Raw genomic sequence first — 23,158 nt, forward strand, 5'->3', positions numbered from 1 at the left:
TTTAAAAAAAAAAAAAAAAAACAGTGCGCAGTGCTCTGGAACCTTTTAAGACCGCCACTTGCGTCCGTGTTAACCGTGTTAAGGTAATTTGTACATGGTGCCTTAGACGTTGCAGAGGCGACAGCAGTACATTTATAATAACATGTTATCTACAATTTAAACTATGTTTTCGTAGTCCGGCCCGGATTTTCTGGGACAAGTTGGTTTTTTTTTTTTATCTCCGCTGCATACCATCAGCCCGCATCAGCTGGCCCAGTCCGCGGCCCGGTCCAACTCGTTCATGTGTTTACAGGATCAGTCCGCGGCCGCGCAAGTTTGCCTGACTGGAGCGGGGGAGGTAATAACACCGTTAAACAGCAGCGTGACTACGGACCGGGGACGCAGTAAGCGGCAGTGACTCCTCCACGGGCCGAGTTAAACCACCGGCGGCCCACCGGCCCACTAAACCATCGGCCCACCGGGGAAATCCCCGGTAGCAATGTATGCCAGTCCGCCCCTGGATACTATTCACTCTCAAGTAGCAGAACTAACTTTTGTATTGGTCTTTCTATGATTGAGAATTTAGATGGAAAATTGTGTTTGGATGATCTCTGTTCCCCTACTTGTAATTTAACCCTTCGAACCAAACCATCACCATCCACAGTTGTTTCCACCACTCGTCCCAACTGCCACTTACTTCTCTGAAGAATTTCTTCCTTGATAATGACCACATCATTTACCCTAAGGTTTCGCTGGGGGACATGCCACTTCTGCCGTGTCGAGATATTGGACAAGTACTCCCTCTTCCATCGGCTCCAGAATTGTTCAATCAAATATTGAATCCTACGCCATCTCCTTGTACCATACATGTCCTCTTTCACGAATTTCCCAGGAGGCGGAAGTGCAAGCTTTGATTTCATAAGAATGAGATGATTAGGTGTTAATGGTTCAAGAGAACTGGGGTCATTTATTCCATCCAAAGTCAATGGGCGGCTGTTGACAATGGCCATGGCCTCATAAAGGAGTGTTCTAAGAGAGGCATCATCAAGCCTGCCTACACCTTGAGCCAAGGTAGCATTTAGGACGTTTCGAATAGTACGGATTTGACGCTCCCAAACACCACCAGCATGACTTGCTGATGGAGCATTGAATACAAATTCACACTGCCTTTCAGCAAGAAAATTTTCCAAGGCCTGGTGATCACATTGTTTAAGCGCTATGTAACGCTTAAACAACGCTTGTAACGCTTTTCGGAGTTAGTTCAACCTTAAATATCCACTCTGTCCCGGATAGAAGTGAACTTGGACAGTTAACAGGCGAGTGAAACACGAAGCACACAGAGGAGAGGTGAATCACTGACTCGTACTCGCGCTGGTGGTATTTCACTTAGTCCGTTTATTTCAGGCATGAAAATCTGTCACCTTTCGGCGAAATTCGCCGTTTTGAAGTTGAAAAGGGTGATCTACGTGAATCGTGTAAATCCGATGAGTTTTTTGTTTGGGGGGGGGGTCGGGAGATTATATGTATATATTGTAATTATCATATTGACTTAATAAGCAAACAGAGCACTTCCGAAATTGGCAATTTCAGTGACAGTGGCCAGCAGTTTCCGCCCAGAACCTTCATAGAGGTCAAATAACGTTTCAATCATACAAACGTTCTTCATTCATGTTAGTCATTTACTGCTAAGCGGGACGAGAAGCAGGACCTAGTGCTACACCGGGGACAAGGCAGAAGAGCGTACATTTACCACTACATTTACCAGATCGTACATTGTTAATTGGGTGGATTTAATTGGGTTATTAATGGTTTCAATCGTTTTCATATTTTGTGGTAAAACAAAGTTACTGCCGTTCGCTACAGCGTTGAACACTGTCAGATCTAACCACAAGCTCTTGTGATAAATAGGTAGATAGATGGGCCTATTAAGTTCGCGTCAACCCCGTGTAGTTAACAGTGACATAAAATAAACAAGATTTTTTTTTCCTAGTGTGTCTGTAGTTGTAACTGGTGAATCCAGGGACGTGTGAGGATCACATTCGCACCAGGGCTGAAAAGGTTGAAGATGAAGTTGTAAACGCTTGTCGTTTGAGTCTACCCTGTGCTTTAGCCCAGGTTAGAAAATAAAAACACGTGAACCTGGTATTTTTACACTCATTTTCGCCGCTGATGTATTTATTGGTTCATTAAGACGTAATGGTTTTGACTGAGCCATCCGGAATGGCGAGAGCGGTTTCTTGCGTTTACGGATTGCGTTTACATTGAATCCATTGACATGACAGTCAAAAAAAAATTTTTTTATGGATTTTACTATATTTTACGGAGCCCGTAAGGTGACATCATGTAAAAAATAAATAAATAACACGTGGCCACGACTTGGGAATGAGATACTAACGTCGCCTTTCACACGCGGCAACAAAGTTTATTTTTTCACAGCAAAGCAAGCAGATCCCAGGGATGTTCGCGAACTGACTGCCCAAGGAAGGTAAACCTGGCTTTATATAAAGTAATACTTAATTATCTTGTTCGCACGCGTTAGTAAGTCGTTCGCATGCGTTAGTAAGTCGTGGCCACGCGTTATTATATCTTTTACATGATGTCACCTTACGAGCAATATTTGGCATCACCTGTCGCTGTATCCCCGTACAGCAGCTGCCACCCCCAACCCCCCCCCCCCCCGCAGTATACCCATGACGTCACATGTCAACCCCCCCCACATGTCAACGCCCCGTCGCCGTATCCCCATGACGTCACATGCCCCAGCCCCCCCCCGGTCTTCTCACCTTTTTAACCCCTGACCCATTTTCATGCCTGTTATTTGCTGGTTTACCAAAATAAACCTGGGCTCCAGCACTACTTGACTGTTCATACATGAACTGGTGAGTTGTCCAAAGCTCATTGAATGCGTTACTTACAAAAATAAAATAAAGAGCAGTGGTCTGAGTCGGTCTAAAAAAAGAAACCTAAAAAAACAACAATATTCCATACACGCACTCAACTCGCTCCCTTAAAGAGACAGTACACATATTTCTGGCCGTTACTTGCTTTGTGGTCTGTGTAATGTCTGCGCTAGCAAACTAGCCACATAGGTATTGCTGTTTCTTTTATTTCATCTCCTTATTTATTTTAAATTATATTTAGAATTCTTGAACCATTTCAAAGGTTTCTTGCAGTTAATTTTTTTCATGTTTGACCAAAGTTGTGAACCTATTGTTTTTGTCAGTTTCAGGTTCTTTGGTATAATTAGGGTTCACACACGTAGTGTGGGAAACCTATTGTTTTTGTTAGCGTTTTTCTTATTATTCTTTTGCCAAATTTCCTGTCTATAAATGATACTGCAGCCTAAACCGTAAGGCCTAGACACACCAAACTTGCCAAGACAAATCTCTAGGTCAAAATGAACACACTCACTTATAGGGACTCACATTGGCCTGATGGTGGCGCTATAACACACTATGTGACCTTTAGGCCCATATCTCCCACACCGTAAGTCATAGAAACAAAATTCCACTTCCTATGCATTCCTTGGCTCAATTCAATAGGACATTTCATATATAACTATGAAGCTCCGCCCACTTAGATTTTTTGCTAATTTGCTTAATATGCAAAACCTACTTTTGCCTACTACTCCTTGGTTTTCATCTGATCACCACAATCTTGGTATCAAACTACTCAGAAGAATCTCATTATCAAAACAACATCGACAACATTGTGACATTTCCATACAGTCTGACTCACATGTCAATCAATAGCTCTGAGGCGTGGCCAAATTTACTTCAGCAGCTATATCTCACCAATGCTTTGACCAATCTTCATGAAACTTGAACAGCTGATGGGGCACATGACTTCAGGGTCACAGGTCAAAGCTGGCCACAATTGTCCAATAGGGGGAGCTATAACATGAGAAAAACTGTTTCTCATCAACCATTGGTGACATCAAGCCAAAACTTTACATGCATCATCATGGGGTCAAGTGGTATCAAGGCACATAATGATGACGTCATCACTCAAAAAACATGGCCACCATTCACCACTTAATTGGTTTTGGCCATTTGACAGACTTATCATAGGCACATACACATGAAACTGACATGGTTTGTTCATGTACACACCCTCTAAAACATACTCATGTTAGAAGGGAATTGCACCACTAGAAAATCTAGAATTTCTCCTACATATTTTCACTTATTATGAAAAGCTTGGACTCATATGATTGTATGCAGAATTCCTAGCAACTTTCTAATTACATGTGCTTTGCAAAAATGTACCACTTTTTCACTATTTTCAAATATAAATAACTTGTAATTTTCATACTAGTCCTAGCGTTTTTACTCCATCACCTTTAAATCACACCTTGTAATACTCAGCAGACTCTGAAATGCTAAGATTAGCGAGAAAATCCTAAGGTTTTTACAAATTAATATTTTTCATATGCATCACAATGCTGCCATCGTAACACATCAAATTCACAGTTCAGTAACTACTCCATAGTATGTCTGATTGTTATGAAAATTGAAATCCATTCACATTCACATGATCATTATGGTGATGTATGCCAAGTTTGAGCCAAATCCGTCCACAAACAGCTCTACAGTGAATATTTTCATTTTCCATACTGAACAGTGCAGGAAGAAGTATAGAGCTGCTCAGCCACACGCACGTGCCATTCTCACAGACGCCGAGTGCCCCCCCTCCTCCACTCCCCTCACACTCCCCCATGCTTCTAACACTTTACAACCCATGGGCTCTACCTCCCCCCTCTCTCTTTCACATGCACTTACAAAAACACAGGCCTCTCTGTAGCTTTCACACTGCCCTTGCCATACCTACCCATTTCTCTATGAGTAACCCAGATACAAACACACAAACTGACGTTTAGCTTCTGTTTTTGAAAACACACACTTTCTCTCTCTCTCTCTCTCTCTCTCTCTCTCTCTCTCTCTCTCTCTCTCGCTCTCTCTCTCACTCTCTCACACACACACACACATACACACACATACACACACATGCCTACTTATAGGTTTGACATACACACTGCCCTAGCCATGTATACCCGTTATTCTTTGAATAAAACACACACACACACACACACACACACAGATATTTAGCTTGTTTCTCCATACACATTCACACACAGGACTACAATTATGCTTCATATACATAGTTCTCCAGCCATTTACAACACACTAACTGATATTTAGCTTATTTTTGCCATCCAAAGACACACTAAGATAATCTCAGCAACTGATTTGGATCTATTATCTGAATTGTTTTGCCATTACATTACATTACATGCCATTTGCCATTACTGAATTGTTTTGCCATGACCTTTTGGGCCTTGGTGACTCATAAGCCAGTTAAATGGACACTGATACTTCAGAGCACGCTACATGTATTCAAATCCAAGGTTAATTATTTACTCTAAACAGTGCTCATATCCTATATGGCCCATGGGCCCCTGCATATCTGCTTGAGATTCAAGACATTTGACATTGGGTGACTTTATTTGCTTAATCTGATTAATGTCAGAACATGAAATTAATTTAAACATAATACATTTTCAAATAGTGGATTTTATTGCATTGTCTTTGAGACCACTTTTCTGCACTCATTCAATTTTGGATCTTAGGCCACTTATACCTGCTAAATATTTTTTAATGGACAGCATCGATACATATAATATTCATATTGTTGAAGCTCTTTCATATTTTATCCTATTCTGACCAAAATGCACAAGCCCATTTACAATTTCATCCTGAAAAAATTTGCCATGTTTCATCCAAATCTGTTATTTGTATGGCTCTACAGTGCAATATTACATACAATGGATAAAAATGCATGTTAAAGTGCCTCTGTCACCTTCTCCCTCTCACATACACGCAGGCTGAAACTCACACAGTCTCTCTCACACTCTCACCCACAGTGGCGAGTGTAAATTATTAGCTGTGAAGACAGTCAAATGCGTGTTTTCCACTACACCGGTTTTAAAAGTATTAGCGGCTCGCTAGGCTTGTAAACTAACCGCGCACCACGAAAATGTAGCAGTGTGTCGCCCCGTTTGTGCAGGTGAGCCCGCGGACCGGCTGGGGAGCCGCATGAAACCAGGCAAAGAGCCGCATGCGGCTCGCAAGCCGCGGGTTGGCCACCCCTGATGTATAGTATATGTCAGTCATGCCAGTGATGTCAGTCGTATCAGTCATATCAGACATGCCAGTCATGTCAGTCCAGTCATGTCAGTTACATCAGTCATGTCAGTCATGCCAGTCATGTCAGTCGTGTCATGCCAATAATTTCAGTCCAGTCATATCAGTCATGTCAGTCCACATTCATACTATAAATACACGGACAGTCATGTTAGGCATGCAAGGTGTGCAAGGAGTGAATTAACAAAACATAGTCTCTGGCTCCCTCAATCTCTCTGTGTCAGTAATATACAGTTGTGGTCAAAAGTTTACATACACTTGTAAAAAACATAATGTTATGGCTGTCTTGAGTTTTCAATAAGTTCTACAACTCTTATTTTTCTGTGATAGAGTGATCGGAACACATACATGTTTGTCACAAAAAACAGTCATAAAATTTGGTTCTTTCATAAATTTATTATGGGTCTGCTGAAAATGTCACCAAATCTGCTGGGTCAAAAATATACATACAGCAACATTAGTATTTGGTTACATGTCCCTTGGCCATTTTCACGGCAACTAGGCGCTTTTGGTAGCCATCCACAAGCTCCTGGCAAGCTTCAGGTCGAATGTTTGACCACTCTTCTTGACAGAATTGGTGCAGTTCAGCTAAATGTGATGGTTTTCTTGCATGAACCTGTTTCTTTAGCACTGTCCACATGTTCTCAATGGGGTTTAAGTCAGGACTTTGGGAAGGCCATTCTAAAACCTTAATTCTAGCCTGGTTTAGCCATTCCTTTACCACTTTTGATGTGTGTTTTGGGTCATTGTCTTGTTGGAACACCCAACTGCGCCCAAGACCCAACCTTCGGGCTGATGGTTTTAAGTTTTCCTGCAGAATTTGGAGGTAATCCTCCTTCTTCATTATCCCATTTACTTTCTGCAAAGAACCAGTTCCACTGGCAGCAAAACATCCCCAGAGCATAATACTACCACCACCATGCTTGACAGTAGGCATGGTGTTCCTGGGATTAAAGGCCTCACCTTTTCTCCTCCAAACATATTGCTGGGTGTTGTGGCCAAACAGCTCAATTTTTGTTTCGTCTGACCAGAGAACTTTCCTCCAGAAGGTTTTATCTTTGTCCATGTGATCAGCAGCAAACTTCAGCCGAGTCTTAAGGTGCCTTTTCTGGAGCAAGGGCTTCTTTCTTGCACGGCAGCCTCTCAGTCCATGGCGATGTAAAACACGCTTGACTGTGGAGACTGACACCTGTGTTCCATCAGCTTCCAAATCCTTGCAGACCTGCTTCTTGGTGATTCTTGGTTGACTCTTGACCATCCTGACCAATCTCCTCTCGGCAGCATGTGATAGCTTGCGTTTTCTTCCTGATCGTGGCAGTGACACAACTGTTCCATGCACTTTGTACTTGCGTATAATTGTCTGCACAGTTGCTCTTGGGACCTGTAGCTGCTTTGAAATGGCTCCAAGTGACTTCCCTGACTTGTTCAAGTCAATAATTCGCTTTTTCAGATCCACACTGAGTTCCTTTGACTTTCCCATTGTAGCTTTTGTAGCTGAGTCTAATCACTGGGTCAAATGAGCCCTATTTAAATGGGCTCATGAGAAGTCAACAGCTGTAGTCAATCAGAATCACTTACAAGAAGTGAAGAGGCCATGACATGAAGCTAATTTGATTGACACAACTCGCTACATCACCAAAATTGACAAATTTTGTTGCTGTATGTATATTTTTGACCCAGCAGATTTGGTGACATTTTCAGCAGACCCATAATAAATTTATGAAAGAACCAAATTTTATGACTGTTTTTTGTGACAAACATGTATGTGTTCCAATCACTCTATCACAGAAAAATAAGAGTTGTAGAACTTATTGAAAACTCAAGACAGCCATAACATTATGTTTTTTACAAGTGTATGTAAACTTTTGACCACAACTGTACAGGCCCAATCACACATGCAGGCCTTCCTATATTGTTCACATAGATGCAGCCCTAGCCAGATGTGCTATTTCTGTGTCTCCTTTTCTGACACACGCAGATGTCATCACACACTATCTGTAGAGCACACACTGGCCAAACCCAAAAAGCTTCTTTTCACTTTGATTTTCCAATATCTTTCACACTGTAGGGCCTAGAAACAAAATTCTACTTCTGTTGCATTCCTTGGCTCAAGCCAAGATGTACTGCTTACATTTTTTGCCTTTTCGTGTGTGAACCCGAATTCGCCGCTTGCGGCTATATTTTATTTTACCTTCAATGTTATATTCATAATTGCACTGACTGAAGAAATGCAAGTTGTGTTGTTTTTATGTGTGTTTAAGTGTGCTATACTGGTGCAGAGTTTTCAATAAACTTGTAATTCAATATGCCTGTGTTAAAAAAATATATTTTTTTTAAGTCGATTCAGCACTGTTTTACTCGGTCAGATCTGTATCGGATTGGTATCGGGCGATACTAAGCCTCAGATATCTGAATCGGTATCAGAAGTGAAAAACGTGAATCGGTGCATCCCTAATCATAAGTCTCTCTCTCACCACATTTCGCGCTTCTCGCTCGACTCTCGCGCGCCTTTCCTCCCACCAAGCTGCTCACTTGCGCTCATTGGCTGACAGTTCACATATGAGAATGTAATCCAAAAGCAGGGGTGAATCAATCAGTCCAACCATTTAGACTGTGCATCCACATAACCATCATCATCATCAACAACATTTTGTCACCAGCCAATTAGAAGCTCGCTTGGCCTCGCATGACACTTCAGTGTCACGTGGTACTGACGGTAGCGTAGACCAAAAGAAAATGGCTGGATTAGATAGTCTGACAAATAGAATAAAAAATAATAATTGAATCAATTATTTATCAATATCAACTTGCTCTGTGTATGCTGCCATGATGTCTGAGTACCACGTGACACTGAAGTGTCATGTGAGGCCAAGCGAGCTTCCAATTGGCTGGTGACGAAACATTGCTGAGCCAAATTGCTCAGGCGAGCGCACATGGTGAGATTTCGAGCACGCGTGCCTGAAAATATCAAACATGTTAGATAAATGTCTCACAGGTACGAGAGGCAGAAAATGCGGGTGGCTTAACATACTCAGTCTGTTTGGCCTGAGTTGGGATTTCCTGACTGCGAATCCACTTATTTATTTTTCATTTGAAATGCTGAAATCTTTAATTGTTCCAGGTGGTGCTGGATAGTGATTCAGATTTTCAACTCACTTTCTTTTAAATTATAAATGAGGAACTTCACATGAAAGAGCTTTACCTGTAAGTTTAAATACTGTTATTGATGGAATCATGTATATATCCTATGTGCTAATTTGTTTCTTTGTTTTGCACAGCTATGGATGGAGTGCCTTTCATGATCTCTGAGAAGTTTGCATGTGCTTCCAGTGATGTAAGTTATTTTTGTGTTTATATTTATTTGTTTATGTATTTTGCTTCTTGTTCTATTCTAAGTTTTTATAATACTTTGAAAAGAAGTAATCAAATAAAGCATGTAAATGAATAAAAGATTTAGTTATAAAATATTTTTATTATTATTATTATTGACTTTATTTGAGATATTTCGCTGAATTGGCCGATAATTTTCCTTGAAACTACAAAAATACAAAGAGATCACTTTGAATAGAATCTCTAAATGGGAGGTTTTAGGTATTTACACCAAGATGTTTTCACTTGCTAAAGTTCCTTTTCACATGCTAATACTTTCTGTTGTTTTCACACAGCAGTGTAGCACTGTTTTTAAAGTTTTAAGATTTTTTATTAGTACATCCCAATATATTGTCACCTCCAAAGTTAAATATTCATAGCCAACTAACTTGAATAAGAAAGGGCAGATTATATCTCATGTAATTTTTGCCTATAGGTATGTTTAGGAAAGTTGTCAACACAAAATAGCTAAGGCTTTGATTTTTTCACCTTTTCGACATGATCATGTACAAAGGCTGAAATGTTACCCATCCTCCAGAGCAAAGTGTTACTCAATACATAAGCTACCAGGTCTCATGCAATTGCAACTATTTTTTCAGGAAAAAAACTAAAATAGGGCACGTAACAATCTTACTGTCAGGTCCTAACAACTGATGAAAAGCTGACTCATTTAAAAGGATGGAAAATTACTAATAGTCTGTGAATGGATATGGTGTTTCTGGTAAATAAATTTTTCTAATAGCATTGTGGGTGAATGTAAGTCCTAATTGTTTTTACTGAAAGATGCTCCAAATGTATTTCATGATTCTGTCTACTGCGTTTTCTAGAGCCACTCAATGGTACATCTGTTGTGTAGATGTTTGTACTGTACCTTTACTGAACATATTTTGGAAAGTCATGGTGCCAAAACACCTGTATCTATGTATGTAATACTGGAAACATCATCAGTGTATCTTCCATCTTTGTTCTCATTTGCAGTTGCAGCAGGTGGACCTCATGGGCATTAGAATCAAATCACTCGCAGAGATTGAAAAAGAGGTGGGATATTCATTGTTTGAGGAAGTTTTTGTTGGGTGCATTAAAACTCAGTCAATGCTGCATACTGGAAAGTATATTGCACATATGGTGCAGAAAATGTTTTATCTATTTCTGTATCCTGCTGTCATTTTATGAGATAATTATAAAATGCCCACATGATATTGTCAGATGAAGTAAATTTCTCACAGCACTGAATAATATTGAATCATTCCTTTATTAGCCAGTGTATTAAGAGCATTTGACTTGACATGATTGCTTAAAATATGCAGGCAGTTCAGCAAAAGATTGATTCATCTTCATTTATAGTATTGTGTTAACAGAGAAATACTAGATATTGCTTGTATTCGTGATGTATTCACTTTGTGTATTTTGCATTCTGCCAAGCAAACAGAGGTCAGGGTTTGCTCAAGAATAATGTCTCCATCTCTCTCTCCCTCCCTCTCTATGTCCCAGTATGAGTATAGTTTCCGTACAGAGCATAGTGCTGCTGCCCGCCTACCACCTAGTCCTACAAGGGCCTCTCTGAGTTCTGAGGCCTAAGGTACTTCAAACGGCCGACAGATGGAATGAGCACTGGCCCAGAGTGGAAGACACTGCCTCTTTCATACTTCAAACAGTACCCCCATACTTATCCCATATCTCTCATCCATAAGGGTAGAAATCGGTGACAAGATTTTTGTTAGAAGAAAAACATTAATCTCACAATTGTCTAGCATTTCCTATGGTTAATTTTGCAAACCTCTTGTTGCTGATAGGAGTGGCCAGAGAGTGAAAGATGACTTCACTGCTAGTGTTCTAATAAAGCCAATTAGAAGGGATTCCAGCAACAGGCATCGTATTGTTTCAGGAGCCCCTCTCCACTCTTGCTAGGCAACACCACTGGATGTAATACATTTCTGTCTTATTAGAAAAATCTGAGAATTTGTGCTACTCAGAATTTGCTTGACATCAGTGGTTGAAGAGTTGAGCACACATTCTCAAGTCTCCAGTAGTTTACATATAGAAGTTCGTCAAACAAAATAAAGGGTTTAATTATAAAGAGCATGGAATGGAAGAAGTGTTTTATTGTGTAGCCCACCCCACATCCACACATGACTCTGGTCTGATTTGTGTTTGCCATTGAAAATTGAGACCAGTTCAAAGTAAACAGACTTCTCAATAATTCTGAAATACCCTTTGGTTAAAAAGTGGGCAATACTTGGAAAATAAAACCTGCAGATTATAGATTATAAATCAGCAATGCACTGTGTTTTGGTTTTATCCTGTTGTCTCCTATTAGTGATTTTTCCCCATTTTGTGATGACTTTTTATTTTTAATTTTTTTAGTTGTTTCAACTTGAAAGTTTTTTTTTCTTCAGTTCCTCCATTATATTGCTGTCAAATAGCAATAAAGCCACTAAGTTATCACTATGATTTTAGAAAAATTATGCATGCTTTGCTTTACACCTCATGACCAGAATGACCAGAAAATGCACTGATTTTCCCATCCAGTAGCTTCTGAAGGTCTTCAGCTATACGAGTTTACCGCTAAATAGTTATTGTTCTGGGTTTTGAAAAAATCCATTCAATTCACTTTCATTGAACTTTCATCCATTCATTTTCCATTCACTGAAGGGAGACAACAACAACAAAAGCTCTTATGGCTGCTTCAAGTATGCATGTTCTATATAGGAACATGGAATCCTTTATAGCAGGGGTAATCAATTAAATCTTTCCGTGGTCCATTTTTGGCAGATAGCTCAGACCTTAGGTCCGGGTCCGCGGCGGCGAACGAAAGTTGTTGAGCGGGGGGGGACGTAACACTCAAATGGGTGGTGAACGTAACACTCGTCTGAAAATAAATTCTCCGGTTTAAAATATAGTCTCCAGTTAATCAGGAATGTGATTGGTTCCGGACAGGACGGCGTTCGGGTCCGGATCCGGACCGCGGTCCGCCATTTGGTGATACCTGCTTTATAGTATCCTCTATAATGCATGTGCTTATTTTGGAGAATGTACACCTGGCATTTTGAAATGATCTCGACTGATTTCTGTCACACTTCCACTGCATTTGTTTTTAGACAGAAATATACTGCCAGTCATGCACCTTGTTCCTCTAGTGAAGCCATGAGCATCACTTTTATTAGTCTAGCTTGTTTTAACTTATTTGCTTAGCTTCCAGTTTCCAGTCTCACATTTATTACATATTTTCGGTTGGAACGGGTGGTACTCTGTTACTATCAAGGACTTATTACTGTTCAAACTAGAGATGATGGCCTGATGCATCCCACCTGTGATGAAGTTGTTTTAGTGATAGGATTACAGTGTGTCTTTGAGAGTAGTTGTGTGCAGGGATGTAGTTTCTGGCTCTTGAAACTGCCCTTCACGTATATTCAATCTCAGGTGAAAGTGTTAAGTTTGAAACGCCAGGTGCTGAAATTTCCTGTGCTTTTATCTGGTGGTTAGGCTGTATCTAGCACATTCACTTTGGCACGTTTTCCATTTTTTCTACATTTATTAAAAGTTGGTAGTTGACTTCTCGAATTGTAAGATAGCCTCAAAAATGTCTTCTTATTTTGAAATGTTACTAACATAATTGCTAGCATGTAGTTTTGATGCAATGACTGAATTTTGTTGTAGCCGCTGAAAAGACAATGGAAAACAGTGATTATGTGCATATATTGCATAGATCTGCTGAGAGGAATTGTAACAAAGTGATTTCTATTGAAACATTTTTGTCAGCCAGAAAATCAGATACAACTTTCTTGGACAAATTCTCTTAAAATCTCTCCTCAGATTTCTTCCCAAATGTGCAAAGGGGGAATTTTTTTCTATTTTCTTGTTAAGTTGTACTAAAGTTAAAAAAACATTCCATATTGGGTTTTATGTTTTATGACATTTATCATATACCTCATGCCTTATGATCTTTTTCTGTTTTTAGTTGACCCCAACCGCTCAGTATTATCAATCTGCGTGAAAGTTCACTGACAATTCAAGCCATTGTCTGTAGTAAAGAAGATGCATGTAGAATGTTATGTTTAAATTTCATTTAATGATCTTTATAAGATCATCAATTCATTGCAAACATTAAAATGAGTTTCATGAGTTTCCATGTTTCAGTGTGGTCTTTATCAGTAATTTTTTCAGACATCATAGGTTGGGGTGTGGGGGTTGGTGATCTGCTTCATGTTAGCTTGGAGAACATACTGTTAATAAATCACATCCCCTTTGTTTAACCTTACATACTCTTTTTAAATGTCTGTCTACTCTGGTTCCAGTAGCTTGTTTGTCTCCCGGGGTACATGCTGTGTTAATGTCAACTTAAATATAACAACTCTAGCACTTTTAAAATATGTATATATGTGAATAACTACTGTCCTGCTGGGTAATATTCATTATTTTGTGTAATGTAAATAATTTGAAATTGTTTTCAAATTCACAATCTTTTCCTGTGAATCTTTTCCATTATGGTTGTTTTGCTTTGTTAAGCCAAAGAACCTCTTGTGGTTCAAAGCCTATTTTTCTTAAATGTTCTGAATGGTCAGTGACAGCATACAGCTGTTTCTGACTGCTTTTGTCTGTTTTTTTTGTCCTAATAAGTACATCTCTGAATTGAATTGAATGCACTGAATTGAAAACTTAATTGAATGCACTTTGCTTTTTAAGTTCAACAAAATCCTTTATCATTACTCACTAAACAAAACTTTCTGAGGTCAAAATAATTAAAAGAGCAGTTAGGTAAAGCACTACAATAAAACGGTAAACCTCCTATTTAAAAAATGGAATAGATATACTGTAAAGGTATATATATTTTTAGCAATCTCACAGGTCAATACAGAAAGCATAAAACTAATACCAACTGTATCTTCTCTTTCCATAACAATCCATCAATCCCATCATTGTGAGAAGACATGAACTACAAAGTCAGCACGTTCTCGATGGTAGAATGTTAACAACACCCACTACTCCAGTTCGTTCCTATTGAGTATCCTCAGGAAATGGAGTATCTGTTGTCCCTTCTTTACCAGCATTTTTGTCTTTGCTAACCAAGAGAAGTCATCTGAGTTACAGAGTGAGGTGGATGTGATTATACTGGACCTTACATCGGGAACATTAGAGGTTTCGAGGCACCTGCCCAGGATATCACCATTGGACCCCATTTATAGTTGGAGAGGTGTTGTAATCCCTCCCACACTTGTCATGAGATGTTATTCCCTAGGTAGCCCTTGCTGTACTGGGATGTACAACAAATTGAGTCTTGAAGGAACCATAACAGTAAAAATCATCACATTCTCACTCTCTCTTGTGCGAGTAATGGCCAGTCAAGTAATCTGCTGTTCCAGATGAGTGTGTACCAAAGCACAGTCAGATGTAGTCTCTGAAGTGCATAAATAAAAATCAATCATAGGTCCAGGAAAAAACCTTGAAGCCAGTAAGATAGACAGTCAGCAATGCTGCATTACTCAGCTTCAAGCAGGTTAAGTCTTGTGTCCTCTCTAGGTAGTCTAACTTGGTGAGTCACTTTTCTTGGTCATCTAGGAAAGCAATTGATAAGCATTTGTAGCTTTCCCACATACCCTTCTTCATCGGGGTTCACCTTAAGGATTGTGCCCACCTTCCACTAATTCCAGTGTGTAGTGTCATCTTCTACAATTACTACAATTACGGGGCAGTCATGGTCTGGGGAAAGGGAACTGGTCTTGTGACCAGAGGGTCGTGAGTTCGATTCCCAGGCCTGAGGCCATGACTGGTGCCCTTGAGCAAGGCACTGAACCCCGACTGCTCCCCAGATCCCGTGCTAGGGCTGCCCACTGCTCTGGGCACGTGTGCACCACAGCCCCCTAGTAATCACTAGTGTGTGTGTGTGTGTGTGTTCTAACTGCACAGATGGGTAAATACAGAGGACAAATTTTGATTGGGGTGAAGATTGACAGATATGGCACATTTACTATGCGCTTTTGTATCTTGTTACATTTTTGTCTCTATTACAGATTATTACAGATCATCTTAACCTAAACACCTGTTCGTCTCCTCAGCATTGTATAAAGTGCTTAATAAATGTATCAACAGCAACACAGTTTATTGAAAACCTCCCTGATTTAACTTGCTTTAGCCTACTTGCCATCAGATACAGAGGAGTTAGATAGACCGCTCTGGGCACTTGTGATCCACCGCCCCCTAGTAATCACTAGTGTGTGTGTGTGTGTATGTGTGTGTTCTAACTGCACAGATGGGTTAAAAGCGGAGAACAAATTTTGATTGTGGTGAAAAAATCACAATTGACAACATATGGCACATTTAGTGTAACCTACTGCTTAGAGCAGGGGTCGGCAACCTATGGCACGTGTGCCACCGTTGGCACGCAGAGGCATAATCACTGGCACGCAGGACCAGCATCAGAAAAAAAAAATAGACCGGTTTTGGTCCCCTGCAACTTAAAACAAATAGCAGGTAAATTAGAGCAGAAATGGCAATCCACTAAGCTGGAAGTATTCCACTGTGCCTGGAAGGATAGCATTATTACATACAAAAGGGCACTCACTAAAGCACGCTCAGAATACTTAGCCTCACTGATCGAGAATAATAGAAACAATCCTAGATTTCTTTTTAGTACTATTTCTAAACTTACAAAAAATCAAGCAGGCGCAGAACCTCAGATTCCAGTAAACCTCACTAGTAATGTATTTATAGATGTCACATCACACAACCAACCGGACTCTAATACCCATAATTCCTCACTCTCCCCAGCCCAAAAAGCCATAATAAGATCATCATCACCGGATTATTGATTTCACCTGCATGTCTGTTATTTAAGCCCATTTCCCTTTCTGTTTGTTGCGAAGTATTGCCTCATTATTATGTGTGCTTACCAAGCGTTTCCACAGCTACAATGCTGGTTCCGACTTTTGCTTCTGTCCTGGTTTTTCGTCCCTAGCCTGCTCCCACAGATTTGGTTGCCTGATGACACCTGCCATTTACTTCTGCCTGCTCCCGGAGTTCTCTGTCTTCAGCCCTTCTCTACATTTCTGTGTTCCGATTAAAGACCTTTTGATCTGCACGCGTCTCTCCGACTTTGTATCGTTACAATAGATTTCTTTGATAATAAAATAGAGAATATTAGACAAAATATAAAACCTTTTATTGGTAGTCCAACTGGTATGTCATCTGGTTTGGTTGATATTGATTTAAATTACATACTGGGAGAAAAACTTGCTTTTCATCCACTCCCACAATCAGAATTGGAGAAAATAATTTCTTCCTTAAATTGTAAGTAAGTAAAAAGTAAGTAAAATTCATTTATATAGCACTTTTCACAGGCACAAGCCACAAAGTGCTTTACAACGGAAAATAAAATAAAATAAATCAAAAACACACACTATAAAAATTGTACTACCTGCACACTAGACTCGGTTCCCTCAAAGTTATTAAAAGAGGTATTACCAGCTGTAACTGAACCTCTTCTAACTATAGTTAACTCATCCATTACAATAGGTCACATTAAATTAGCATAAATTAGCAGTTATTAAACCTCTGATCAAGAAACCAATTTTTGATCCGACTGTGTGATCTAATTATAAACCCATTTCAAACACATCATTTATATCTAAGATCATAGAAAAAGCTGTTGCCCAGCAATTATGCCTATATCTGCATAAGAATCACATATTTGAAAAATTCCCATCTGGTTTTAGGCCCCATCACAGTACTGAAACAGCATTAGTCAAAGTAACAAATTATCTCCTCCTTGCTTCAGATCAAGGCTATGTATCACTGTTAGTGTGTCTTGATCTTAGTGCAGCTTTTGACACAATTGATCATAGGATCTTGCTAAAGTGGTTAGAACGCTGGGTTGGAGTCTCAGGCACAGCCCTTTCATGGTTTTACTCTTACTTAACAAATCGCTATCAGTTTGTAGAGCTCAATAATATTCCATCCAAACGTACAAAAGTTAAATATGGGGTCCCGCAAGGCTCCATTTTAGGACCACTATTATTTACATTATATATGCTACCATTGGGCACAGTTATAAACAAATATGGTGTCAATTTTCACTGCTATGCAGATGACACTCAACTTTACATATCAGCCAAACTTGATGACAAACTCAGTTTAGGAAAAATTGAGGCCTGTGTAAGAGATATTAAATGCTGGATGTCTCTAAACTTCCTCCAACTTATTGAGGACAAAACAGAAGCTCTCCTCCTGGGCCAAAGTACAAAAGTGAAAATAAACTTCCTCCAACTTAATGAGGACAAAACAGAAGTTCTCCTCCTGGGCCCTAGGCCTCAAGACAGAAAATTCCAGATCTAATGCTTAATCTTGCAGACTACCCCATTACACCTGGCACAGTAGCCAAAAACCTAGGCGTCATACTTGACTCCGACCTATCAATTGATAAATACATAGATAATACTACTAGGATAGCTTTTCTACATCTCCGCAACATTGCCAAGTTAAGAAATGCATTATCACAGGATGATGCAGAAAAATTGGTGCTCTCCTTTGTTAGCTCCAGATTAGACTACTGTAACTCACTACTGTCGGGATGTTCAAATAGGAATCTAAATAAACTTCAAATAGTTCAAAATGCCGCAGCCAGAGTTCTGACCAGAACTAGAAAATTTCAGCATATCAGACTAGTCCTATCAGCTCTGCATTGGCTCCCAGTTAAATTCCGTATTGATTTAAAAATTATTTTATTAACTTATAAAGCACTGCACAGGCTTGCTCCTGAATACCTCCAGGAACTTATTTCTTATTATGAACCCCCACGTCCACTAAGATCACAGGGTGCTGGTCTCTTATTAGTTTAAAAAATAAATAAGGTAACAGCAGAGGGAAGAGCCTTTTCTTGTAAGGCCCCCCAGCTTTGGAACAACCTTCCAAAATGCGTCCGGGACTCTGACACAGTCGCAATCTTTAAGTCTAGGTTGAAAACCCACTTATTTAGTTTAGCGTTTGATAATTAATATCCCCCCCCCCTTAGATAAAGGTACAGATCCATGGGTTCATAGATGAAGGGGTTTATGGTAGACTGGGGCGCTGGTGCTGTCATCCTGTCACTGCTCGTGGTCACTCAAGTTTGTTGATAGTGTAGTGGATGGATGCCATTGTCTCAGAATGCCCCCAAGCCTATGTTACCTTCTGGTTCTGCCTTTTTTAACTAGGCTGTAATAATTTAACTTAATTTAACCGGAGTTGTTGCCACACTCCAAAAATGTGTTTAATTTCATCTGTCCTGTGTATGTCCTCATACAGAGCTAATTTTCCCTGTTTTATTTTCTCCACATGGCTGCCCGCCTGCTTGAGGAACAATGAGATGAGGAGTGATAAGCGATCCATCCTGGGCCGGCCACCTCCTGCCTAACCGGATATGCCTACACCAAGATGGACATTATTATATCTTTTCGTTTTCTTTATTTCTTTTTGTCTAAATTGTTGTTGTTGTCATGGTGACAGGTGTGGGCCAGAGGAGGATGGGTTCCCACCCTGAGTCTTGGTTCCTCTCAAGGTTTCTTCCTCATGCAAAAAAGAGTTTTTCCTTGCCACTGTCGACCTTGGCTTGCTCATTGGGGGCTAGGACTCGGCACTTGTAAAGCTGCTTTGTGACAACAACTGTTGTAAAAAGCGCTATATAAATAAAATTTGATTGATTGATTGATCTCAACCCAATTGAAAACCTGTAGTGGAAATAGAAAAAAAATGGTCCACAAGAAGGCTTCAACCTGCAAAGCTGATCTGGCAACTGCTATCAGAGAGAGTTGGCACCAAATCAATGAAGAATACTATTTGTCACTCATTAAGTCCATACCTCAGAGACTGTAAGCCATTATAAAAGCCAAAGTGGTGCAACTAAATACTAGTGATTTATTTTGAATGTTCCTTTGTTTGTTTTTTTCATGATTCCATATTTTTTTCTTCAGAATTGAGTGATTCCATATTTTTGTCCCTGTGCTTGCTCAATAAAAGTAATATTTACTTTGTTTCCACAATGTTGTTTTTTTTTCCTTTTGTGTTTCTGAAAGCCAACAAGTTGCACTTTGGAATGACCTTATTAATATATCATGTTTTTGATCTGAGTTTGTTCTACAGAATATTTCTGAATCAGTGCTCAACCCAGACTGGTGATTCCATACTTTTTGCCAGGGGTTGTAGAAAATTTGATCATATCAGACCAGTCCTATCAGCCCTGCATTGGCTCCCAGTTCGTATTGATTTAAAAATTCTTCTATTGACTTTCAATCAATCAAAGTTAATTTGTATAGCGCTTTTAACAACTCAAGTTGTCGCAAAGCAGCTTTACAGGATTTACAAGGTTAACAATACTATGGGTCCAGAACCCTAATGAGCAAGCCAAAGGCGACAGTGGCGAGGAAAAACTCCCTAGATGGTGGGGAATAGGAACAAACCTCGGGAGAACCAAGACTCAAAAGGGAACCCATCCTCCATTGGGCGGCCCGTTAACACACAAATACATAAGTCACACACAATTCACACAATCAGACTAGGTAAAAGGTAGAATTGAAAGTTCTGGGTTTTGATATTGTCACTGTAAATGTCTGTTGATGAACGCCAGGCTTTCATTCCGTGTCGGAGCAGTGATGCTGGTATTGTAGGCTCCGACTGCAGTGTTACTCCCCAGGTGAACCCCAGCATCAGCACATCCACCAGCAGCCAGACCATCCCCCAGGTGCCTGTATCCAATTGTCTTGGGTAGAGCCATGCAAGAAGATAGACAATACAGACTGAGTGGACATGAATTTAAACCACCATTGATTTAAATGTACATAGCTCACGTGCCAGTGATGAGCATGTGGCTCCGGCAGACTAATCTATAGCAGCATAACTAAAGGGAGGGGTTCAGAGGTGACCACAGGCATGAGGGCTCACTGAGACATTGCTTTCCAGTCAAGTCATAGTCACAAATAGAGTGATGCCAAGACACAGCTGGATGACAGCATCAACATCTCAGATCACCAGAAATCTCAACGTCAGGGGGCCCCCAAGCACCTACACCTTACAAGGGGAATTTTAGCTGAAGGCTTGATTAAACAGGTGAATCTTAAGTCTAGATTTAAAGATTGGAACTGTGTCAGAATCTCGGATTGGAGCTGGAAGGCTATTCCATAATTGAGGGGCTTTAAAAGAGAAAGCTCTGCCTCCGGCTGTAGTTTTACTAATTTTTGGAACTAGGAGAAATCCAGCATTTTGGGAGCGCAAAGGGCGAGATTGGTTACAGTAATCAATGAGTTCACTCAGATATTGTGGGGCAAGACCATTTAACGCCTTATAGGTTAACAGGAGAACTTTAAATTCAATGCGATATTTAATCGGCAGCCAGTGTAGTGCGGCGAGAGTGGGACTAATATGATCGAATTTCCTAGCCTTGGTTAGGACTCTAGCTGCGGCACTTATAAAGTACTGCACGGGCTCACTCCTGATTACCTCCAGGAACTTATTTCCTATTATCAACCCCCACATCCACTAAGATCACAGGGTGCTAGCCTCCTATTAGATCCAACAATTAATAAGGTAACAGCAGGGGGAAGAGCCTTTTAATCTAGCCACTAGGGTGCACACACTAATGTATTTTAGTGCCGGTCCCAAGCCTGGATAAATAGGGAGGGTTGCATCAGGAAGGGCATCCGGTGTAAAAACTGCGCCAAATCAAATGATGAGGATCAAAAATAGAAATTCCATACCAGATCGGTCGAGGCCCGGGTTAACAACGACCGCTGTTGTCCAACAGGGCATTAGCGGAAATTGGACTACTGTTGTGACAACGAGGAGGAGGAGAGGGGGGAAGAGGTTTCTGAAGCTGAAGGAAAGGAGGCAGAGCAGGAAGGTGGAGGTTAGAGTTGGTACGTTGAATGTGGGCTCTATGACAGGTAAAGGGAGAGAGCTAGCTGATGCGATGGAGAGGAGGAAGATAGATATACTGTGTGTACAGGAGACCAAATGAAAGGGGAGCATTGCTGGTGGCTTCAAACTATTCTATCATGGTGTAGACAGGAAGTGAAATGGAATAGGGGCAGGCCCGTTGACAGTCTTACTGGGTCCCGGGACAAGAAAGTTTCATGTGGGAGTACAAGTTTTAGGAGCAGTCAGAACGGGTGAGCTGCTCAATAACAACCTCACAGCCCGAAAAGTGGCATCACACTCATGGGACCACAAGAAAAGAGCGTTTTTGTGGAGATTTGTGAGGGGCGCCACCACCACTGCAAAGTTTTTACAAAAACATCGATAGTAACCCACCATCACCAGAAAACGCCGTAATTCCCGCCGAGTGGTCGGCACAGGAAAATCAGCAATAGCCCGCACTTTGGCATCAAGGGGTTTCACATGACCTTGTCCCACCATTTTCCCCAAATACGACACAACCGCTCTACCGAACTCGCACTTTTCCAAGTTCAAAACCAAGGAGGCGTCACGTAGGCGTCTAAAAACAGTATCCAAAACCTCCAGATGACGTTCCCATGTTTCGGTATAAATGACTGTCATCTAGATAGGCCACACAATTCTGGACGTCCCCCAAGGTGAGGTTCATTAAACGCTGAAATGTGGCAGGCGCGTGACAAAGACCGAACGGCATAACCATATACTGCAAAAACGCATCAGGGGTTGAAAACGCAGAGATGTCAGAAGCGCGTTTTGTGAGCGGTACCTGCCAATACCCTTTTAACAGGAAAAGGGTAACCAACACAGTCGATACAGTCCTCCAGATGAGGAAGGGGGAAAGAGACAGGTGTGGTTATTGGGTTCACTTTACGAAAATCGGTACATAACCGATGAGTTCCGTCAGGTTTCGGAACCAACAAACACGGAGACAACCACGGGCTACGGCTGGGTATGGCCAAACCGTTTTCCACTAAATAGGACGTTTCCTGGGAGAGCACTGTCCTTTTCCTAGGATTTACGTGGTAGGGATGTTGTTTGATTGGAGCATGACCACCAACGTCTATGTCGTGTTCCAACACTGTTGTATGGCCAGCGGTGTCTGTGAATAGGGAAGGATAATCTGTAATAATTTTCTTAATATCCTGGGAAAGATGGGGAACATCAACTAATTTGGCATCCAGTAAGGCTAAAGCCTCTTAGTTCGGGAGACAGGCACAGGGAAGACTGTATATGCCTAACTTGATATAGTCCATTTCAGGCGAGTAATCAGCGAGCGTGGGTGGAGATGTGATCGAAACAGGGGTCGCGTTGCAGGTGGGTATTACTGAAACAGGGGTTCTGGCTTTGTAGAACTTCAACAAGTTAATGTGACAGACCCTGGTTTTTCGTTTTCGGTCTGGGGTGGTAATGACGTAGGTGGTGTCATCAACCTTTTCTTTCACCTCATAGGAAACAGAAAATTTAGCATACAAAGGGGACCCCACTATTGGCAACAGGGCCAGAACTTGATCTCCTACTTCGAAGGATTGCAACACAGCTTTTTTATCATATCTTGTCTTCATAACGGACTGTGACGATACTAGCACTTTCTTAGCCATCGAGTGAGCCAACTGCATTTTCTCTCTTAGGGCGCGCACGTAAACACCCACAGGCTTGCTTTCAGCAGGCAATGTCGGAGCCAACCACTGCTC

General features: G+C 40.8%; 1 protein-coding gene across 4 annotated transcripts in view; it reads left to right on the forward strand.

Annotated features, from left to right (window-relative positions):
• mvb12ba (multivesicular body subunit 12Ba) overlaps positions 1-13,673 on the forward strand; it is a 91,557-nt gene extending 77,884 nt beyond the window's left edge. For 3 of the 4 annotated variants that reach the window (XM_077012110.1, XM_077012109.1, XM_077012111.1), the window contains 3 exons: positions 9,461-9,516; positions 10,530-10,589; positions 11,043-13,673. In XM_077012110.1, the coding sequence (XP_076868225.1) occupies positions 9,461-9,516; positions 10,530-10,589; positions 11,043-11,129 (203 nt within the window). In that variant the 3' untranslated portion in view covers positions 11,130-13,673. The remainder of the gene's footprint in view (positions 1-9,460; positions 9,517-10,529; positions 10,590-11,042) is intronic. The other variant, XR_013132349.1, reaches the window with a different exon arrangement.
• The last annotated feature ends 9,485 nt before the right edge of the window (positions 13,674-23,158 follow it).

Source organism: Brachyhypopomus gauderio, chromosome 7 (assembly GCF_052324685.1).
Source record: "Brachyhypopomus gauderio isolate BG-103 chromosome 7, BGAUD_0.2, whole genome shotgun sequence".
Classification (NCBI taxonomy): Eukaryota; Metazoa; Chordata; class Actinopteri; order Gymnotiformes; family Hypopomidae; genus Brachyhypopomus; species Brachyhypopomus gauderio.